General features: G+C 45.4%; 1 protein-coding gene across 1 annotated transcript in view; it reads right to left on the bottom strand.

The window, feature by feature from the left end:
* Positions 1–10,303, bottom strand: part of LOC149463861 (potassium channel subfamily K member 9-like) — a 48,705-nt gene extending 38,402 nt beyond the window's left edge. Inside the window, exons 1-2 of the mRNA XM_089674367.1 lie at positions 9,967–10,303; positions 5,992–6,403 (exon numbers count right to left, since the gene is read on the bottom strand). Coding sequence (XP_089530493.1) covers positions 5,992–6,310 — 319 coding nt within the window. The 5' untranslated portion in view covers positions 6,311–6,403; positions 9,967–10,303. The remainder of the gene's footprint in view (positions 1–5,991; positions 6,404–9,966) is intronic.
* Positions 10,304–18,663: the final 8,360 nt, after the last annotated feature.

The raw sequence follows: 18,663 nt of genomic DNA, 5'->3' as shown, positions 1-18,663 counted from the left end.
TTGGAACCCATATAACCTACTGTTCATGCATTTTTGATGCAAAGAAAAAAAAAAAAAAGAGGGGAGCACTGGACTGCATCTGGTGTGAACTGGAAAACACATTGCAGATCTTTTCTGGATGCACTTCTGCATGTGCAGCTTTATCGTGATTTTGATGTGTTTCAATGTGTTTTTGATGCATTTCAAGATGTTTTTTTCCTCTTAACTGTACTGGGGTCTGGTGCGGTTTGTATGCATTTTACTGCATTCCAGTACTGTCCAGTGTAGGGAAAAAAAAAATAAAAAACAAAACAAAAAAGAAAAAGCAGCTTGTTCTACCTTTTCTGGAACTGGAACGCACTGTTGTGAATTATGCCATTGGAAACCATATAAACAGACTTCCACGTGTTTTTTGATGCAGAAAAAAAAAAAAAAAAAACAGCACCACACACTGCACAGCATGTGGTGTGAACTGGCTCTAAATGTGGAAGGTGCTGAGCAGGCAACACCAGTTGCTTGAGAAGCACCTAGAACAGACCAGCACTGCCTGTAATGAATTTCTCCATCTCCAAGCAGCCCTCCAGATCCCCCACTAGCTGTCACTTGATGCAGTGAAGCGGGCAGCAGTGGGAACATGTTTCACCCTAAAAACAGGTGGAAAATGCACCATGTTTCCAAAAGTGAACTTATCCTTTAAATGCCCTTAGTAAATAATAAATATGTATACAAATTATTAAAGGGTGTAAGTAAGTCATGGAAAGATTGTTACGGTAACTGATGCATGCTGATGATGCACAATTTAGCCTAGGAATCAATCGTCTCTGGTCACGAAAGGGTAAAACCAGAGCAGCACAATACAAAAATAAGTATTCAGCCAAGATGTAGTAAGTGGGTAGCACAGGGGCTAAAAGGTTAGCACTTCCGCCTGGCAGTATTAGGGTCGCTGGTTCGAATCCCAACCACGGAACCACCTGCCTGGAGTTTGCATGTTCTCCCTGTGCCTGCGTGGGTTTCCTCCCACACTCCAAAGACATGCTGGTAGCTTAACTGGCTCTTGTCTAAATTGGCCCTAGTATGTGTATGTAAGTTAGGGACCTTAGATTGTACACAGATGTGAATGTACAGTATATGTAAAGCGCTGTGTAAATTGACAGCACTATACAAGTACCTGTAATTAATAAAGTGATGGACAGAAAATGTGCCAAATCTGCCCATACTTTTAAACAGCCTGCAGACTACGACACAAAAATTCCCTAAAAATGCCCCAACACCTCTTCCCCCCTCATCCTGTAATGCAACATGCACTGTGGAGACCCCTACTGCCAGGGATAAGTACTGTGTGTGAGTACAAGTATGTTGGGGTTTTTGTCAACATGGGAGTTCCGCTTTTTTTTTTTATGGTTGAACTGGATGGACTTTTGTCTTTTTTCAGCCAGACTAACTATGTAACTATTTAAACTCCAGAAGATTTGCCCCATTCATGACCAGGCCATTTATTGCTATTCAGCACTGAGTTCCTTTAACTGGTAATAGCGCGGTCATGCAACGCTGTATACAAAAGAAATGTATATAATTTCTTTTCACACACTTAGTTTTTTTTTTGTGGTATTTGATCAGCACTGGGGTTTTTAATTTTTTCTTCTATAATGAAAAAAGTACAAATAGCAACAAAAAACAAAAAAAAAAAAAAAGTTTTGTTTTGTTTTTTTCTTTTAATTGTAAAAAATGAAAGTTACACCCAAGCACATACCATGCCCCCCAAAAAAAAAAATTGAGGCCCCCACCCCACATACAAATGTAAAAGCACACACTGGGGCACCTACCCATGAAAACATCAATTCCAATACACATTGCATATCGCCGCACACGCCAGAATGAGAGCAATAATTCTAGCACCATACCTCCTCGGTAACACTAAACTGATGACCTATAAGGATCTTAAAACGTGTCAACCTATAGAAAATATAGGGTACTTAACCTCCCTAGCCGTCTGATTATGTCAGTATTTCTGTGCTCAAAGCGGTACTTTTTTTTGCATGGAAATATATATATTTTTTATTGTAGGCCTGTAATTCTTAGTAATAACTCACTGAAATCTGTCCGAACAAGAGTCTAGTAAACATCCCGGGTGTGCTAAAATTTGAAACACAAAATCATAAATTATAATTTAATAAATAATCATAAGAAATAATAATATAATAAATTTAATTCAATAATATAATCAAACCAAAAACACTGAAATTAGAAATAGAGCACCAAGTTCACACATCACTGAGCAAAGTTACAAAATCGTTTTCAGTGTCTGATGACGAATTTCCCCCACGAATCATTATCACTCAATTCTGCAAGTGGTTCTAATTTACTATCGCTGTTCTCTAGCTGGTCTAAAACCGCTTTTGACCTAAAGGGACGCTTTTTGGACGCCATGGACATTTCTCAGTTTCCAGGCAGAAAGCACAGTAAAAATGTAGGTAGGGCACAGGACAAAGCACTCGGGACAAAATGTATGTGAAATGGTTTGATACAGTAATGTTATACTATGTGATTTTAGTGATTTTAGTGAATGTCACTTTTTGTCATTTTCAAATTTCCCGCCGTTCCGTCTCCATACATCCCGACGCTCGCAGGGGACAGAACCCAGAAGATAGATGCTGGCATTGGCTGGAGGACATTGTTGGGGACACTGCAGGGGAGACATCGCGGGCGCGCAGGACAAGGTAAGTGAAGAAGAGATCCCGGAGCATCACCGCATGGTAAGCCCGAGTGCAGCTCAGGGTTACCCCTTGTGGTACTGAAACTATACCCCGAGCTACACTTGGGAATACCGCCAGGGAGGTTACATTCGTCGCCATTTCACGAGTGTGCACACAGTTAAGGTTTGGCAAGCTGCATATCTATTTACTCGCTGCAACCTCATCTTTTTTATTTTACAAACAAAATATGGTAATTTGTTACTTTTCTGTGCCCTAAAATGAGCTTGCTTGTATTTTTTACTGAAATTTTCAGTAATATCATGCGACATAAAAAAATTGGATCTACAACTATTCTCTAGGGTCTCTGCTTTCAGAAAATATGTTAGGGGGTTCTATGTAATCTTCAGGACTAAAATTATTTTTTTTAAACTTGTGCAAAAAACGGCTCTGGCAGCGAAAGGGGTAAAGGATAAGCCCAACCCTCCCCTTTCCTGAGGAGCAGCCAATCGGTGTTCATCACACTGCAAGGTCTCTCCCCTCCCTGCTAGTCCCTGTATGCGGTGCTGGAGAGAGGCAGGGAGGGGAGGAAGAGATAAACAGCGCAATGTTAAAAATATTAAAACGTTTAAAATCGCCATAAAGCCCCTTTTTTTTTTTAAAAGCCCCAGACATTCCTAATATCACCTCCGATTTAAATGCAGTTTTGGTAAAACTATTTTTTTTTTTTTCTGGACAAGTAGATTATCATGCGGGACAAGTAGATGGGGGCATTGATTTAGCCCCTGGACAAGTAGTTTTTTCCAAAACATCCACACCCGATTATTATTTAGTCTGTAGGAAAGTTAGAGTCCACAAACTATTAGATATATATTTGAAAATTGATCAATCCTGATGCACAAACTGCCCATCTCATTTCTTGAGGCCCTTAAAATGCCAGAACAGTATAAATACCCCCCAGATGACCCCTTTTCAGAAAGTAGACAGGCTGAGGTATTTAGTAAGAGGCATGGCAAGTTTCTTGATGTTGTCATTTTTTTGGAAAATGAAGAAATGAAATTAAAAAAAAAAAAAGTAATATACGGACACCGGCGCAGTACAGCCTCAAGGTATCATATCACTGGCGTGGCAGTGATCAGGGACACTGACTGGTGACATGTTAATGTAAAAAAAAAAAAAAATATATATATACATATATATATATATATATAACATTTTTTTCCTTCAATGTAATTTTTTTAAACAATTTGCTTTACTTCCCCCCCCCCCCCCCATCAGAGTAGTTCAGTGTTACCATAGTAACTTGGGGAATAAAAGTAACCCAGATGCAAACAAAATGTGGTAATTAAGTTGGCCTTCAAGTTACACATTTCATGGTATACCCAAGGGCTCATGTACAGGGGGCATTTATTTGCCTCTGAGCTTCTCCATGCAAACCAATGTGAATGCAAAAGCAGCTTGATGTAGATCAAAGACTCAAAAGTAGCTTAAAGCATTTTTTTGAGCGACTGAAAGACGAGTCAAACGATCTCAAATGTCAGTCAACATCTCAGGAGCACCTGAAAGTATACCGTATTTTATTATATACCGACTAGATAATGTGTTCACAAGCCAGAGGTAATTGTACAATCAATTTGTAAAGTGTGGCCAGCTTAACCTGCATGAGACAAATGTGAACTGGAATTTTGAAGGTTACTATGAGCAACCAAGACAATTTTCTTTCAGTTCTATTAGGATCCTTGTGAGATTTACACCCCGGTCACAACAAACCCAACTTTGAAATTGTGCGACTTACAGTGAAGTCGCACGATTTCAAAGTCAGATGACATGCCAATTTCAGGTGCGATTTGCAAGACATCTGACACCGATGTTTATGGAAAAAAAAAAAAAGAAAAAAAAACGCAACAAAAGTAGTGCATGTACTACTGTAGAAATCTCTGACCAAGTCAGAACTGCACCAATATGACCGCTGTAATTGTGGACAATAGGATGCAACTTGGCATGCGATTTGCAAGTCGCATGGCATGCAAATTGCATGCCAGTTCGCATCCAGTGTGACCGGGGTGTAAAGGGATATTAAATCCCTATTTATTATTTTTTTTTCCTTTTAGCAGAAAGTCCTCACTTGCATTAGAGGAAGATGTTTTTTTTTCTTTATACATGTATAAAGATCACTATTCTTCTCCAGGGCATTGGCCCCTCTTCAGGACTGCAGCTGTCTCTTTAGCTAGCTGGCTGCTAAGGAGTCACCGATGCACATAGCACCCGGATAGTCCCTTCCCGTAGCAATTTGACTGATGGCAGCAGGAGCCTATCGCTCAGCTGCCCTCAGTATTGTCCTCTACAATCCGAAGATCGGGGAAGCAGCACAGATCATGGAGGAATGGGCAGTGGTCATTGAAGAGTTGTTTGAAGAAGGGGAAGGGCAAAGGAAAAAAAAAAAAAAAAAGGGTACTGGGGAGTTTTTACTTTAATGCAAAGAATGCATGAAGGTAAAATTGCATACAAAACTTTAAGGTGGATCTTCATCCGAAGAGGGTATACCTGGCTGCGGCCCCCTCCCTCTATAATTGGATCTATTTTTTTTTTTTCAAGGCAGCACTATCCCCTTTCTTGCCTAGGCGAGAATGACATTGCGCACACACGCACAGATGTACTGAAGGTCTCTGCTAGGCTTTGGGACCCAGCAGAGACCTTTGAAACATCTACACAAGCGTGGTGCAGTGAAGGGGGTCCGGGACATCCAGTCCTATGTGTGAATGAGCACAGTTCAGCGCGTGCGTAGATCCGCCACAAGGCTCTGCTAAGTCCCGAAGAGCCCTGCAGTGCATCTGCGTACCGAAAATGGCAGCACCGGTGGAGAGGGGCACAGCCACAATCAAGGGGACTGAAGTTCCTCTTTAATAAGCTTTTCTTGGAAAACCAACAAAAAGCAAAAAAAGAAAACAAAGGCAACCTTCTTTAACTGGTTAGATTCACAGGTTTCAAACTGGCGGCCCTCCAGCTGTTGCCAAACTACAAGTCCCATGAGGCATTGCAAGATTGACAGTTACAAGCATGACTCCCAAAGGTAGAGGCATGATGGGACTTGTAGTTTTGCAACAGCTGGAGATCCACCAGTTTGACACCCCTGGACAATGCCAAAAACTGAAGGCAAAAAAGATTAGATTTTAAAGAGCATGCAATCAGTGTGAAAAGTTAAAAGGTTTCTTTTCAGGACACAATACACCATTTACTACAGTCTGCTATTTAAATCAAAGGCAGGATATATGTTGTGCTCTGTCTGGAATGAATGTGATTGAATAAATAGGCAAACTCTTACCTATGGTAGTAATTACCGTAATAGCAAAATAAAAGGAGCCGGCAAATTTCCACTGCTTGCCTGCACGGTGAGGCTCAGACTGCAGAACCACACGCTCAATCTCTCGATAGTCCTCGTCAGAAAAATGATATTTCTTTTTCAGGTCAGTCCTTTTTTCCTCCAAGATCCGTTTTCTAGAGCTTTCAGACTCTGATTCGAGGGCATCAAAGACAGCAGCTCCCACCAAGAGATAGGAAAACATGCACAGAATCAGAGAGAGAGTCCTTATATTCTGCTTCTTCATTTTGTGCAGGAAGAGTGATAATCCTGACTTAAACATCAAACTGGACGTTCATATACAGGCTGACCTGCAAACGTTCAAATTCTACGGCAGTTGGTGGCACCAGACAAATCCCCAAGCCATTGGTGGAACCTGAAATGTAAAATGACTGTGAGCTGTGTACGTATCACACTGAGGAAGAGCGTTAGGATATCAAACACAACTATGCATGTGACTTGCTTGTTCTGATATGTCACAAGGCGTGAAAGTTGGAAGAAGTTAGCTAAATCGAAGATGTTACTGTACTCCCACAAATCAGAGGGCTGCAGTCCTTTTGTTTGTGAGCATTCACTTAAAGGAAGGATTGGGCCATCAGACTTCAAGAGACCATGTTGTATTGCCCATTCAGAGAGAAGTGACATTGTCTTTGTAAAGGGTCAAAACAAATCTTTGGATTCCTACCTTGTCAGTGAGCCCTCATCGCTCCTGTCTGCTTTACAACGTGCACTAAAATACCTAAGTTGGCAGGTGTTGGCTGCTAAAGAGTGCAGTGATGCTACCTGGACCTAGCGACTGTATTAGACATGGACACTGACCCATAGGAGGTCCTATGCTGGCCCATATCTGAAAGCCCTGGGTGCTGTTGCTGGCTGCAACATTGGCAAGGTTGGATTAGGTAAGGCACCAAGGAGGGTGGGGTGTTTTGTTTTTAAAAGGTGAAGTTGTCATTCAAAGAACTTTCACTTCAATTTTTCAGTCTTCTGTCCTCCAGGGGACAAGGTCCATGAAGTACTTTGTCCCATGTTCCTTGGTGCTTCAGGAGCCTAGTGACAAGGTCGGACAGGATGCCCTGCTCCCTTTTCCCTGTGGTCTTCCAACATCACAGCTAGCAAGGAGACCGCTGCTTGACAACTGGTGCTTGGCACAACTCCAAGCACTTGCCCAAGACAGGTGGTGGCAACAAGAATGCAGAAGATGACACATGCCCTTCCCTCTGCATTCCTCTTCTGCCATTTATTTTGGGCTAGTGCTGGAAGCCAAAAAACCACCAGTTATCAAGCAGTTTTCTACTTGTTACCTACGTTGTTGAACAGCCACGGATGGGGGGGCAGCCTATCCAACCCTAGTATCTAAAAAAGAAATCTCCCCATTAGACCACAAAAGAAACCTGAGCAAACATATTCATCGCTGTAGTTTTCTTTACCAATATTATTCAAATAATTTTCCAAGTGGCCTTGGGCTTTCCATTGGTATTGACTGAAAATGCTCAGACTTTGTCTGTTGCAATGTGGAAACTGAACAATATTATGTGAAACCCACTAGTTTATGGTTACAGAAAACCCAGAGCAGGCATTTTCACCCAAGGTTCCTGCAGAGGTTGCTTGGGGTTCCTTGTACTGTGGCTGATTCACCTCACATTTAATGGTGCCTGCATAGTTCCGGAGGCAATGCCACTGCAGAGCCAGCCGCAAGACATCATTGCGCTTTTTAGATGTCTGAAAGGGTGGCATACTTCCCACTGACCACCAATGAACTGATTTATCCAGGGGTTCCTGGAGACTTGAAAATTACTTTAAAAGTTTTCCACTGAAGTAAAAAGATTTAGAAAGGCTGCCACAGAACAGAAATATAACACTTTCAAAAGTTCACAATGGAAATTTCAAAAAGGTTGTGCAAAAAGGACATTCATTAAGTAATGGGACCTCTTAAAAACGTATTATTTAGTGCCCTGCTGTACAGCACCAACGCAGACACAAAAGTGAAGTTACAATTTAAAGCAGCTTTTCTTAATCTTTTTAATACGGAGGAACCCATGAAATAGCTTTCTGGCTTCGAGAACCCCTGCCAATTATTACAGCTCACAGGACATTAGCAGATGGTCCATGGTAAAGAATGCTCCTTAAATGGGAAGAAGACCCTTGTTTTTTGTGGTTACTTATCTGAAAGGCAAAAATTACTCCTCGAGGAACCCCTGGAGTAGGCCCTCGAAAACCTTTTAACATTGAGGAACCCTTAAAAAAAAAAAAAAACACCACACACACCTTCGGGTCGCATTGAACCCCAGCTATATATAACTGTACCTGCAGCTCATGGTACATTTGCGTGATGGTCAGTGAAAAGAAAAACAAAAACAAAAAAAAAGCTCCTTACTGTTGTGTTCATTGGAAACAATGCCCCGCTTACAGACAGGTAAAAGAATAACTGGTTTTAATGGTTTCCTAATCTCAAAGAACCCCTAGAAACCTCTCAAGGAAACCTCAGCTTTGGAGGAACCCATATAACCCTGGAAAGGCTGGTCTGGAGAAACTGTAGGAATCCATAGAACCCTGGATGAAAAAGGCTGCTCTGGAGGATCCCTAGAACCCTGGATAAAAAAGGCTGCTCTGGAGGATCCATAGAACCTTGCATGAAAAAGGCTGCTCTGGAGGATCCATAGGAATCCACAGAACCCTGGATGAAAAAGGCTGCTCTGGAGGATCCGCAGAAATAGACGGAACCTTGGATGAGAAAGGCTGCTCTGGAAGAACTCTAGGAATTCACAGATCCCTGGATGAGAAAGGTTGCTCTAGAGGACCCCTAGGAATCCATGGAACCCTGGATGAGAAAGTCTGCTCTAGAGGACCCCTAGGAATCCATGGAACCCTGGATGAGAACAGCTGCTCTGGAGCAACTCTAGGAATTCACAGAACCCTGGATGAGAACAGCTGCTCTGGAGGAACCCTAGGAATTCACGGAACCCTAGGAATTCACGGAACCCTAGATGGGAAAAGGCTTGTCTGGAGGATCCCTAGGAATTCACAGAACCATGGATGGGAAAAGGCTGCTTTGGAGGATCCCTGAGAATCCACAGAACCCTGGATGAGAAAAGGCTGCTCTGGAGGATCCCTGAGGATCTACAGAACCCTGGAAGGGAAAAGACTGCTCTGGAGGATCCATAGGAATCCAAGGAACCTTGGATGAGGAAGGCTGGTCTGGAGGGATCCTAGGAACCCTGGAAAGGCTGGTCTGGAGGGATCGGAGGGATCCTAGGAATCGATGGAACCCTTGAAAGGCTGGTCTGGAGGGATCCTGGGAACCCTGGAAAGGCTGCTCTGGAGGGACACTAGGAATCGATGGAACCCTGGAAAGGCTGGTCTGGAGGGATCCTAGGAATCGATGGAACCCTGGAAAGGCTGGTCTGGAGGGATCCTAGGAATCGATGGAACCCTGGAAAGGCTGCTCTGGAGGGATCCTAGGAATCGATGGAACCCTGGAAAGGCTGCTCTGGAGGGATCCTAGGAATCGATGGAACCCTGGAAAGGCTGCTCTGGAGGGATCCTAGGAATCGATGGAACCCTGGAAAGGCTGCTCTGGAGGGATCCTAGGAATCGATGGAACCCTGGAAAGACTAGTCTGGAGGTTCCCAGGAATCCACAGAATCCAGGATGAGAACAGCTGCTTTAAAGTCCCATCACCTGGGCTGCACAGGTCTCTCCGAGGCAGCCCCTGGCCCCCATACCATGACCTTGCACGTCACTTCTGTAACCTAGCAATGCCAATAATATCACCCTGAACCCTCGCTGATATAATGACTGATAGGACGGGACCCCATAACAGCCATGGTGAAGTGATAGTCAGCTCTGTGGGCTCTGTGCTGGGCAGTGCTGTGTATGGGAAGGATCTTGGAGTTTCTAGGAAGAATTCTTCTACATGCTACTGATGGGAGCTGTGCTTACCCCGTGGGAGGCCTGCGTGTGCTGTGCGTGGCCCCCAGTGTCCTCCATCCTCCTCAGGCCCCCCGTCCCAGTGAGGGGGAGTAGCAGGTGGCCATGGTCTAGGTCGGCGCTCCCCCTCTAGCCGCGCGCTCCCCTCTCCATCACTCCCCGGTGCCTTTTGAACTGGCGCGCGACAGGCTGCTGTCTCAGCAGTTGCGGGCCGAGTGCGCACGCGCGTCTCATTAACCCTTGCCTGGGGGGGCAGCATCGCCTTGGAGATGTGCCATAGCAACGGAGATAGAAGAGGTAAAGATCTGACTCCCACTTAGCAACATAGATGTGGCGATCGGAGGCGCCGCTGTGCTGGATCGGAGGGGGGAGGTCACAGGGCACATCCTTCTATTCCTACTTCATTCAGGTTACTTCTTTTAAAGAGAAACTTCACCCCCCCTCCATTTTTTTTGTAACCCCCCCCACTTATCCTTTTCTTTCCGAAGTGCTAAATTAACCCACCCGCCCAGCGAATTCAGCGCTGTCTTGCTGTAAGCTGTCGCGGAAGGGCGTTTGGGGCACCGCCATCATGTTTTGTGATGTCATCAGGAGCCGGTTGTCTCTTTGGAGTTCTTGTAGCTGACCCCCTGATGACGCACGGTCACAGTCTTCTAAATGCTGCAGGGAGTGCACCATGCTCGCTTTGGGAGGATGCTGGAAAGTAAGCCCCCCCAAAAAGTTGGGGCTCATCCAGCATATACCGACTGGCATTTCCTGGTGCCCAGGAGCCCCTGGTGTTGCGTCCATAGACATGAATGATCGCGGGCGGCTGTACGCAGCTTTGCGTAAAACGGCGTGTGCACGCAGACATAAGATCCTGTATTTGGGAACTTGCATCCACGTGCATGCGCCATTTTGCTCAGGTAGCGGTACATATCTGCCTACAGCCGCCTGTGACCGTTCATGTCTACGGGCTCATGGTACATTTGCGTGATGATCGGAGAAAAAAATGCTCCTTACTGTTGTGGTCATTGGCAACAATGCACCTCTTACAGACAGGTTTTAGTGGTTACCTTATATCAGAGAACCCCTAGCAACCTCAAGGAAACCTCAGCTCTGGTGGAACGCATGTAACCCTGGAATGGCTGGTCTGAAGAAACCCTAGGAATCCATGGATCCCTGGAAAGGCTGCTCTGGAGGATCCCTGGGAATCCATGGAACTTTGGATGAGAAAGGCTGCTTTGGAGGATCCCTTGGAATCCTTGGAACCCTGGAAGAGAAAGGCTGCTCTGGAGGATCCATAGGAATCCATGGAACCTTGGAAAGGCTGGTCTAGTGATCCCTAGGAATCCATGGAACTCTGGAAAGGCTGGTCTGAAGAGTCCCTAGAAATCCATAAATCCCTGGAAAGGCTGGGCTAAAGATGCTTGGAATCCATGGAACCCTGGATGAAAAAGGCTTCTCTGGAGGATCCCTAGGAATCCATGGAACCCTAGATGAGAAAGGCTGCTCTGGAGGATCCCTTGGAATCCATGGAACCCTGGATGATAAAGGCTTCTCTGGAGGATCCCTGGGAATCCATGGAACCCTGGATGAGAAAGGCTTCTCTGGAGGATCCCTGGGAATCCATGGAACCCTGGATGAGAAAGGCTTCTCTGGAGAATCCATGGAACCCTGGATGAGAGAGACTGCTCCGGAGGATCCCTGGGAATCCATGGAACCTTGGATGAGAAAGGCTGCTCCGCAGGATCCCTGGGAATCCATGGAACCCTGGATGAGATTGGCTGCTCCGGAGGATCCCTAGGAATCCATGGAACCCTGGATGAGAAAGGCTGCTCTGGAGGATCCCTAGAAATCCATAAAACCCTAGAAAGGCTGCTTTGGAGATCTCTTGGAATCCATGGAACCGTGGATGAAAAAGGCTGCTCTGGAGGATCCATAGGAATCTATGAAACCCTGGATGAGAAAGGCTGCTCTTGAGGATCCCTTGGAATCCATGGAACCCTGGATGAGAAAGGCTGCTCCGGAGGTTCCATGGGCATCCATGGAACCCTAGAAAAACTGGTCTGGAGATCCCTTTGAATCCATGGAACCCTGGATGAAAAAAGCTGCTCTGCAGGATCCCTAGGAATCCATGGATCCCTGGATGAGAAAGACTACACTGGACGATCCCTGGGAATCCATGGAACCCTCAATGAGAAAGGTTGCTCTGGAGGATCCCTAGGAATCCATGGAACTCTGGAAAGACTGGTCTGGAGAATCCTTAGGAATCCATGGAACGTAGATGAAAAAGACTGTAGATGGCAGCAGGAGCTACTGAGTTGCCAAAACACCCAGGGGTTTTTTCACACTATGCTCATGGATGAGCCCTAATTTGCATTTCAATGAAAGGATAGGAGGAGGAGTAAGATTAAAAAAAAAGAGAAGGTGCTCTTTAAGTGCTCTTTCAGACTGAGGGGCAGTAAAAATGGTTGACTGAGTTTTGCCACCCACCCAAACTGGCCCAATAAAGCTGTACATAAGTGGCATTCTTAACTCGAGATGCAGAGTTTGACAGGTGCTATCGCCCATTGAGGCCTTGTTCACTTCAAAATGCAGTGCAGGAAACCCATCCCCCGAATCTCATTCAAAACACACTGCTGTTGCGATCTTGCAGCAGGTGTCAGTGTTAGTGAACCCAGGACCCTACATTCACTATATTAGGTCTCCCACAGTACACAGAACATGGAAATGCAATTATTTTAGTAAATATAACTGCTAAATTCCTTTTCTCACAAGCAGTTAGATCAGTCTTGTGACTGACAGTGTCCAGCAGAGCACTGGTTAAAGTTTGTAGGAGAAGTTTTCATTCTCCCCTGATTGTCCTATGAGACCTGACCTTCTGTCTGGACAGTGCTGATTGGTCCTGTGCTGATCACATGCACTCTCCCCCCCCCCCCACAAAAAAAAAACCTCTCTAGCCATAAACACTAAACTGAGCATGCTCAGAGTGCCTCCTAGAGCTCCATGCTGTCAGCACATGGATTGGGGACAGTAAAAGAAGGGGAGGATCAGAGAAGACAGGATCAAACAGCTTTTTTATACAATGCAGAGGATTAACCCCTTAGGTTCCACAGTGAGTATAACAAGCATGCTTTACTGCATATACAAACTGATTTCACTGTTGTGGGTTTACACCGTAACACCTTAAGTTGACAACCCAAGCGCAATGTGTTTGTCTGCCCCGGATCGCATGGTACAGAAGTACCACACGTTCCGGTTGCAGTGTGTTTCCAAAAGTAGCTCATGCACTATATTGGGTGTGCTGCAGTGCAATTTAAACCCATTCATAATAAACGGGATCAAATCACACAGTACGTTCCTGTGCAGTTCCTAGTGTGGCCCTGAGTTTAATGGGGCTGTGCCATGAGTGTGATTGTGGCCCAGCAGTGCAGCATTATAGAGATAAATTGGTGGTGAGGTGGTGTTATAACACCTCCAGAATGTCTGGCAAATGCTCTGTGAAAAGGGATCTGAATGTGGATCGCTCTTCAGAGGGCACTGCAAGACTGAAAGAGACCTAAGGAAGTTCGTTTTTTTTTTCTTTGAGGTCCCATGAGCACTGGGTGTTTATCTCCGAAGAATGAGAACCTGGCGGGTGGCAGCACAGGTCCTCCCCTGCCGTTACCTGGTATAACTCCATGGGAGGGTGACAGCTGCCACAGGCAGATGGTGCACTGAGTGGTACTGAATTCTGGGGCACTATGTACCCAAGAATGAATGTCAGGAACACCAGCAGTCTACATTCTGGATATTCACATGTTGCCCTAAGCCCTGGTTCACACCGGATGTCACTTCACTTGAAGTTGCACGATTTCAAAGTCGGATGACAGTACAACTTAATAGACATCTGTGCGACTTCATTCACAGTTGTCTATGCAAATCGCACCCCAAATTGGCAAAGGTAGTTCAGGAATTTCTTTTCTAATTGGCGCAACTCCGACAAAGTCAGAGTCGTACCGGTTAGAGCAGTTCCATTGCCGATCATTGCATGCGATTTGAATGGTCAAATCGCATGGCAATTCACATCAGTGTGAACCAGGGCTAAACACTAGTTTTAAAGGCCAATGGCAGTAGGGCTGGATGGTGCACCTGTGCCCTCCACAAGTGGCGTCCCGAGGTAGGTGCTGGGGGTGCGCGCCGCACCGATGACACCTATCGCATGGGGTGATACCGGACCCACTCCACGAAAAGGTAGGTTGTAAAGCAAGTCGACGATCCCGCAGGATGGATCGGATCTGCGGATTGGGGAGCATAATGGATCGAACTCCGATCCATTATGCTCAATCTGCAGATCCGATCCATCCTGCGGCGATCGTCGCCTTTCTTTACAACCTACCTTTTCGTGAAGCGGGTCCGGTGTCACCCAGTATAGGTTGCATGCCGACGATCCCCACAGGATGGATCAGATCTGTGGATTGGGGAGCATAATAGATTGGAGTCTGATCCATTATGCTCAATCCGCACATCTGATCCATCCTGCGGGGATCGCCAGCTTGCAACCTATACGGGGTGACACCGGACCCGCTCCACGAAAAGGTAAGTTGTAAAGCAAGCCGACGATCCCCACAGGATGGATCGGATCTGCGGATTGTCCAATCCATTATGCTCAATCTGCAGATCAGATCCATTCTGTGGGGATCGTCGGAGGGGATGTCACCAAGTGTTATCACGCTGGGTGACACCAACCCTAGGGATACCCCTACCCTCCACCCCTACCTAAACCTTGAAGTCGCATGTACTCATGAATGGGGCTCAGAAACGAAGGACAGGTGGACAGCCCTGTAACGCTGTATCTGCAATTCCTATTAGTATGCAACCCCAGGTTCACACCTAAGCGGGTTCTGCAGCGTTTTGCAGACACGCAGTATAGTCCATTTAACATGATTTCCTCTGAGACATGTTCACACCTGTGCGTTTTCACCCGGCGCATTTTTTTTTTTGAAAGGGTCAGGGACTTTTTTGAACGCAAAAAGTTGTGTTTTTGTTTCTATAGACTTCAATGGAAATGTTGCACAAAAGCATGTACTGCGTTTATGCCACGTTCTGTGTTTTAAATCTGCCTAGTAACAAGAAAAATTTAAAAAAATGAAAGAAAAAAATGCTTCAAATACGCGTCAAAAACACAATGCAGAAATGGTGCAACCTGCATAGGTGTGAACCGTGACTTAGGTCTTGTATAGGCTAGGTTCACGCCTCTGCATGTTGCAATTGATGCGTTTTTATGACCCGTTTTGTGGTTTTTGGGGTTTTTTTGCCAATAGGAAAGTATTGACTTTTATGCTGCTTCAATGTGACTTTGGAAGGGTGCTACTTTGATGTAACTGATACTACTTCAGTGCCATGATGTCGCAATACATGAAATCATACTTTCCTATTAGCCCCTCCTAGATTGTAAGCTCCCATGACCAGGCCCTCCTAACCAGGGGCGGACTGACCATTTGGAGACTCAGGCACTGCCTGAGGTTCCGGGGTCAATAGGGGGCCCCATGAGATGCCCCTGGTACCTTTTTCATAGGCTTTTTTCAGTTTGGGCAAGGACACAGGGGCCCCATGATCCCCTATTGCCCGGGGGCCCCATGAGTTATCAGTCCACCCCTGGTCCTTTCCCTCTTGTATTGAACTGTATTGTTTATGTATTGTCTCCCTTTATATTGTAAAGCGCTCAGCAAACTGTTGGCACTATAAAAATCCTGTATAATAATAATAATATTAGCAAAAAAAAAAAGAGTTGCATTTTTGGTGCGATGCCATTAAAAGTCTATTGCACAAAAAAATGCAATCTGCTGCAGGGAAAAAAAACCCGCACGGCTCAAAATGCACAGATGTGAACTAGATGCATAGGAAATCATGTTAAATGATCTGTAATGCGTATCTGCAAACTGCAAAACGCTCAAGTGTGAACCTAGACTTACACAGGGTTTCCTAGAGCCTACACCTGTGCAGGGGCTGTGTTTATCGGGTGTTTTGTATGCATCCCCGCAGATAGGGGACCGTGCAACAGGTCAGATTAGGAGCAGAGGCTGTGCACATGCGGCCCCTGCGGCCCAACTGACATTAATGCAGCTGCTGTCACCGAACACAAACCCTGCTAGATAGTTATGTGTAATAAAATAAAAAAATATATATGATGTAGCGCTGCCAGAATGAAAAAAGAAAAGTATGAAAAAAAGATGTACTACAATACACCTACCCCACTAAGGTGTGACTACTGCATGCAATCTTGTGGAAGGGGCATTATAGTCCCAGCAGACATATTCAGCACAGAGAGGTTTTTTTTGGACTTGTTCACAGTACTTATTATACATTCTTCTATTCATATCACTTATGCATAATCAGGATTATTGTGAGGGAGGTGATTTGTAGCGCCATAACAATGCCTTGATGGGGAATATATGAATGTATATGATTCATAGCACTTTATTATGCAAGTTTATATATTTGACATCCACTATTGAAGGCTTGCATATAGCGATCACATCTTATGGGGGAGGTGTATTGTAGTGCTGTTCCACCTTTTTTTTTTTTTTCATTCTGGCAGCACTACACCATATATGTGCATCACTGTACAGGTAAACACAGCCCTCACACAGGTGTACGCAGTAGTATGCCGCATGCGAACGAGGCATAAAAGAATTGTAAAGCGCTGAGCAAACTGTTAGCGCTATATAAATCCTGTATAATAAGGCCGGCCATACATGGGTCAATTTTCAATTTTTCGCTCGAAAATCGAACCTAAGAATAATCGGCCGATTTTCGCTCTGTTAGTGGGGCAATGGCACCAGCTGATTTTCGTGGTTTCTCCCCATTGTATTTATCGGGCATGCTGGAAAATTCCTGAAAAACTATCGATTTTCAAAATCATTGGTGGCACCATCGGATTACAAAAAAAACGATGTTTTTAATTTTTGGTCGAAAAATCGTTCGGGATTCAACCCATGTATGGCCTGCTTAATTATAACTCCTATTCAAAAAGCATGAAAGATTCATTGTAAGGTGTTGAATTAAAGCATTACTAAACCCACAACAGTAAAATCAGTCTGTATATGCAGGAAAGCACGCTTGTTATACTCACTGTGGAACCTAAGGGGTTAATCCTCTGCATTGTGTAAAAAGGATGTGCGGGGAGACCAGATATAGTGAATGCAGGGTCCGGGGAGAGCGGATATAGTGAATGCAGGGTCCGGGGAGAGCGGATATAGTGAATGCAGGGTCCGGGGAGACCAGATATAGTGAATGCAGGGTCCGGGGAGTGCGGATATAGTGAATGCAGGGTCCTGGGAAGACCAGATATAGTGAATGCAGGGTCCGGGGAGTGCGGATATAGTGAATGCAGGGTCCTGGGAAGACCAGATATAGTGAATGCAGGGTCCGGGGAGATCAGATATAGTGAATGCAGGGTCCAGGTAGACCAGATATAGTGAATGCAGGGTCCGGGGAGAGCGGATATAGTGAATGCAGGGTCCGGGGAGACCAGATATAGTGAATGCAGGGTCCGGGGAGAGCGGATATAGTGAATGCAGGGTCCGGGGAGATCAGATATAGTGAATGCAGGGTCCGGGGAGACCGGATATAGTGAATGCAGGGTCCGGGGAGAGCGGATATAGTGAATGCAGGGTCCGGGGAGACCAGATATAGTGAATGCAGGGTCCAGGTAGACCAGATATAGTGAATGCAGGGTCCTGGGAGACCATATATAGTGAATGCAGGGTCCAGGGAGACCAGATATAGTGAATGCAGGGTCCGGGGAGACTAGATATAGTGAATGCAGGGTCCGGGGAGACCGGATATAGTGACTGCAGGGTCCGGGGAGACCAGATATAGTGAATGCAGGGTCCGGGGAGACCAGATATAGTGAATGCAGGGTCCTGTGAGACCAGATATAGTGAATGCAGGGTCTGGGGAGACCAAATATAGTGAATGCAGGGTCCTGGGCTTAGTAACAATTTCATTCACTTTGTTTTATGTTGTGTTTTTTTCAAATATATAATTGTTGGCTTTCGTTGGTTTTTCTAACACGTGAAGAATAACAGTTTGGAAGCCAGATAGGTAGCAATGCAAGAACAATAGCATTGCCCATCACAACCAATCAGATTCCAGCTGTCATTTTTCCAGATCAGGTTAGAATACAGGAACAATGAATTGCCCATCGAGACCAATCACATTCCAGCTGTGATTTACCTATTCAGGTTGGAGAATAAAAGCTGGCGTCTGTCAGATTGTTATAGCTCTGTCCTTTCTTTATTGAAAACGTTTAGTCTGTGTGCTTCTTTGTCCCTAGGTACCGGATATAGTGAATGCAGGGTCCGGGGAGACCAGATATAGTGAATGCAGGGTCCTGGGAGACCGGATATAGTGAATGCAGGGTCCTGGGAGACCGGATATAGTGAATGCAGGGTCTGGGGAGACCAGATATAGTGAATGCAGGGTCCTGGGAGACCAGATATAGTGAATGCAGGGTCCTGGGAGACCGGGTATAGTGAATGCAGGGTCCTGGGAGACCAGATATAGTGAATGCAGGGTCCTGGGAGACCAGATATAGTGAATGCAGGGTCCTGGGAGACCAGATATAGTGAATGCAGGGTCCTGGGAGACCGGGTATAGTGAATGCAGGGTCTGGGGAGACCAGATATAATGAATGCAGGGTCCTGGGAGACCGGATATAGTGAATGCAGGGTCCAGGGAGAC

Source organism: Staurois parvus, unplaced genomic scaffold, assembly GCF_062004578.1.
Source record: "Staurois parvus isolate SC_StPar_1 unplaced genomic scaffold, SC_StPar_1.0 ptg000151l, whole genome shotgun sequence".
NCBI classification, from domain to species: Eukaryota; Metazoa; Chordata; class Amphibia; order Anura; family Ranidae; genus Staurois; species Staurois parvus.
This window is presented reverse-complemented; position numbering and strand designations above follow the sequence as displayed.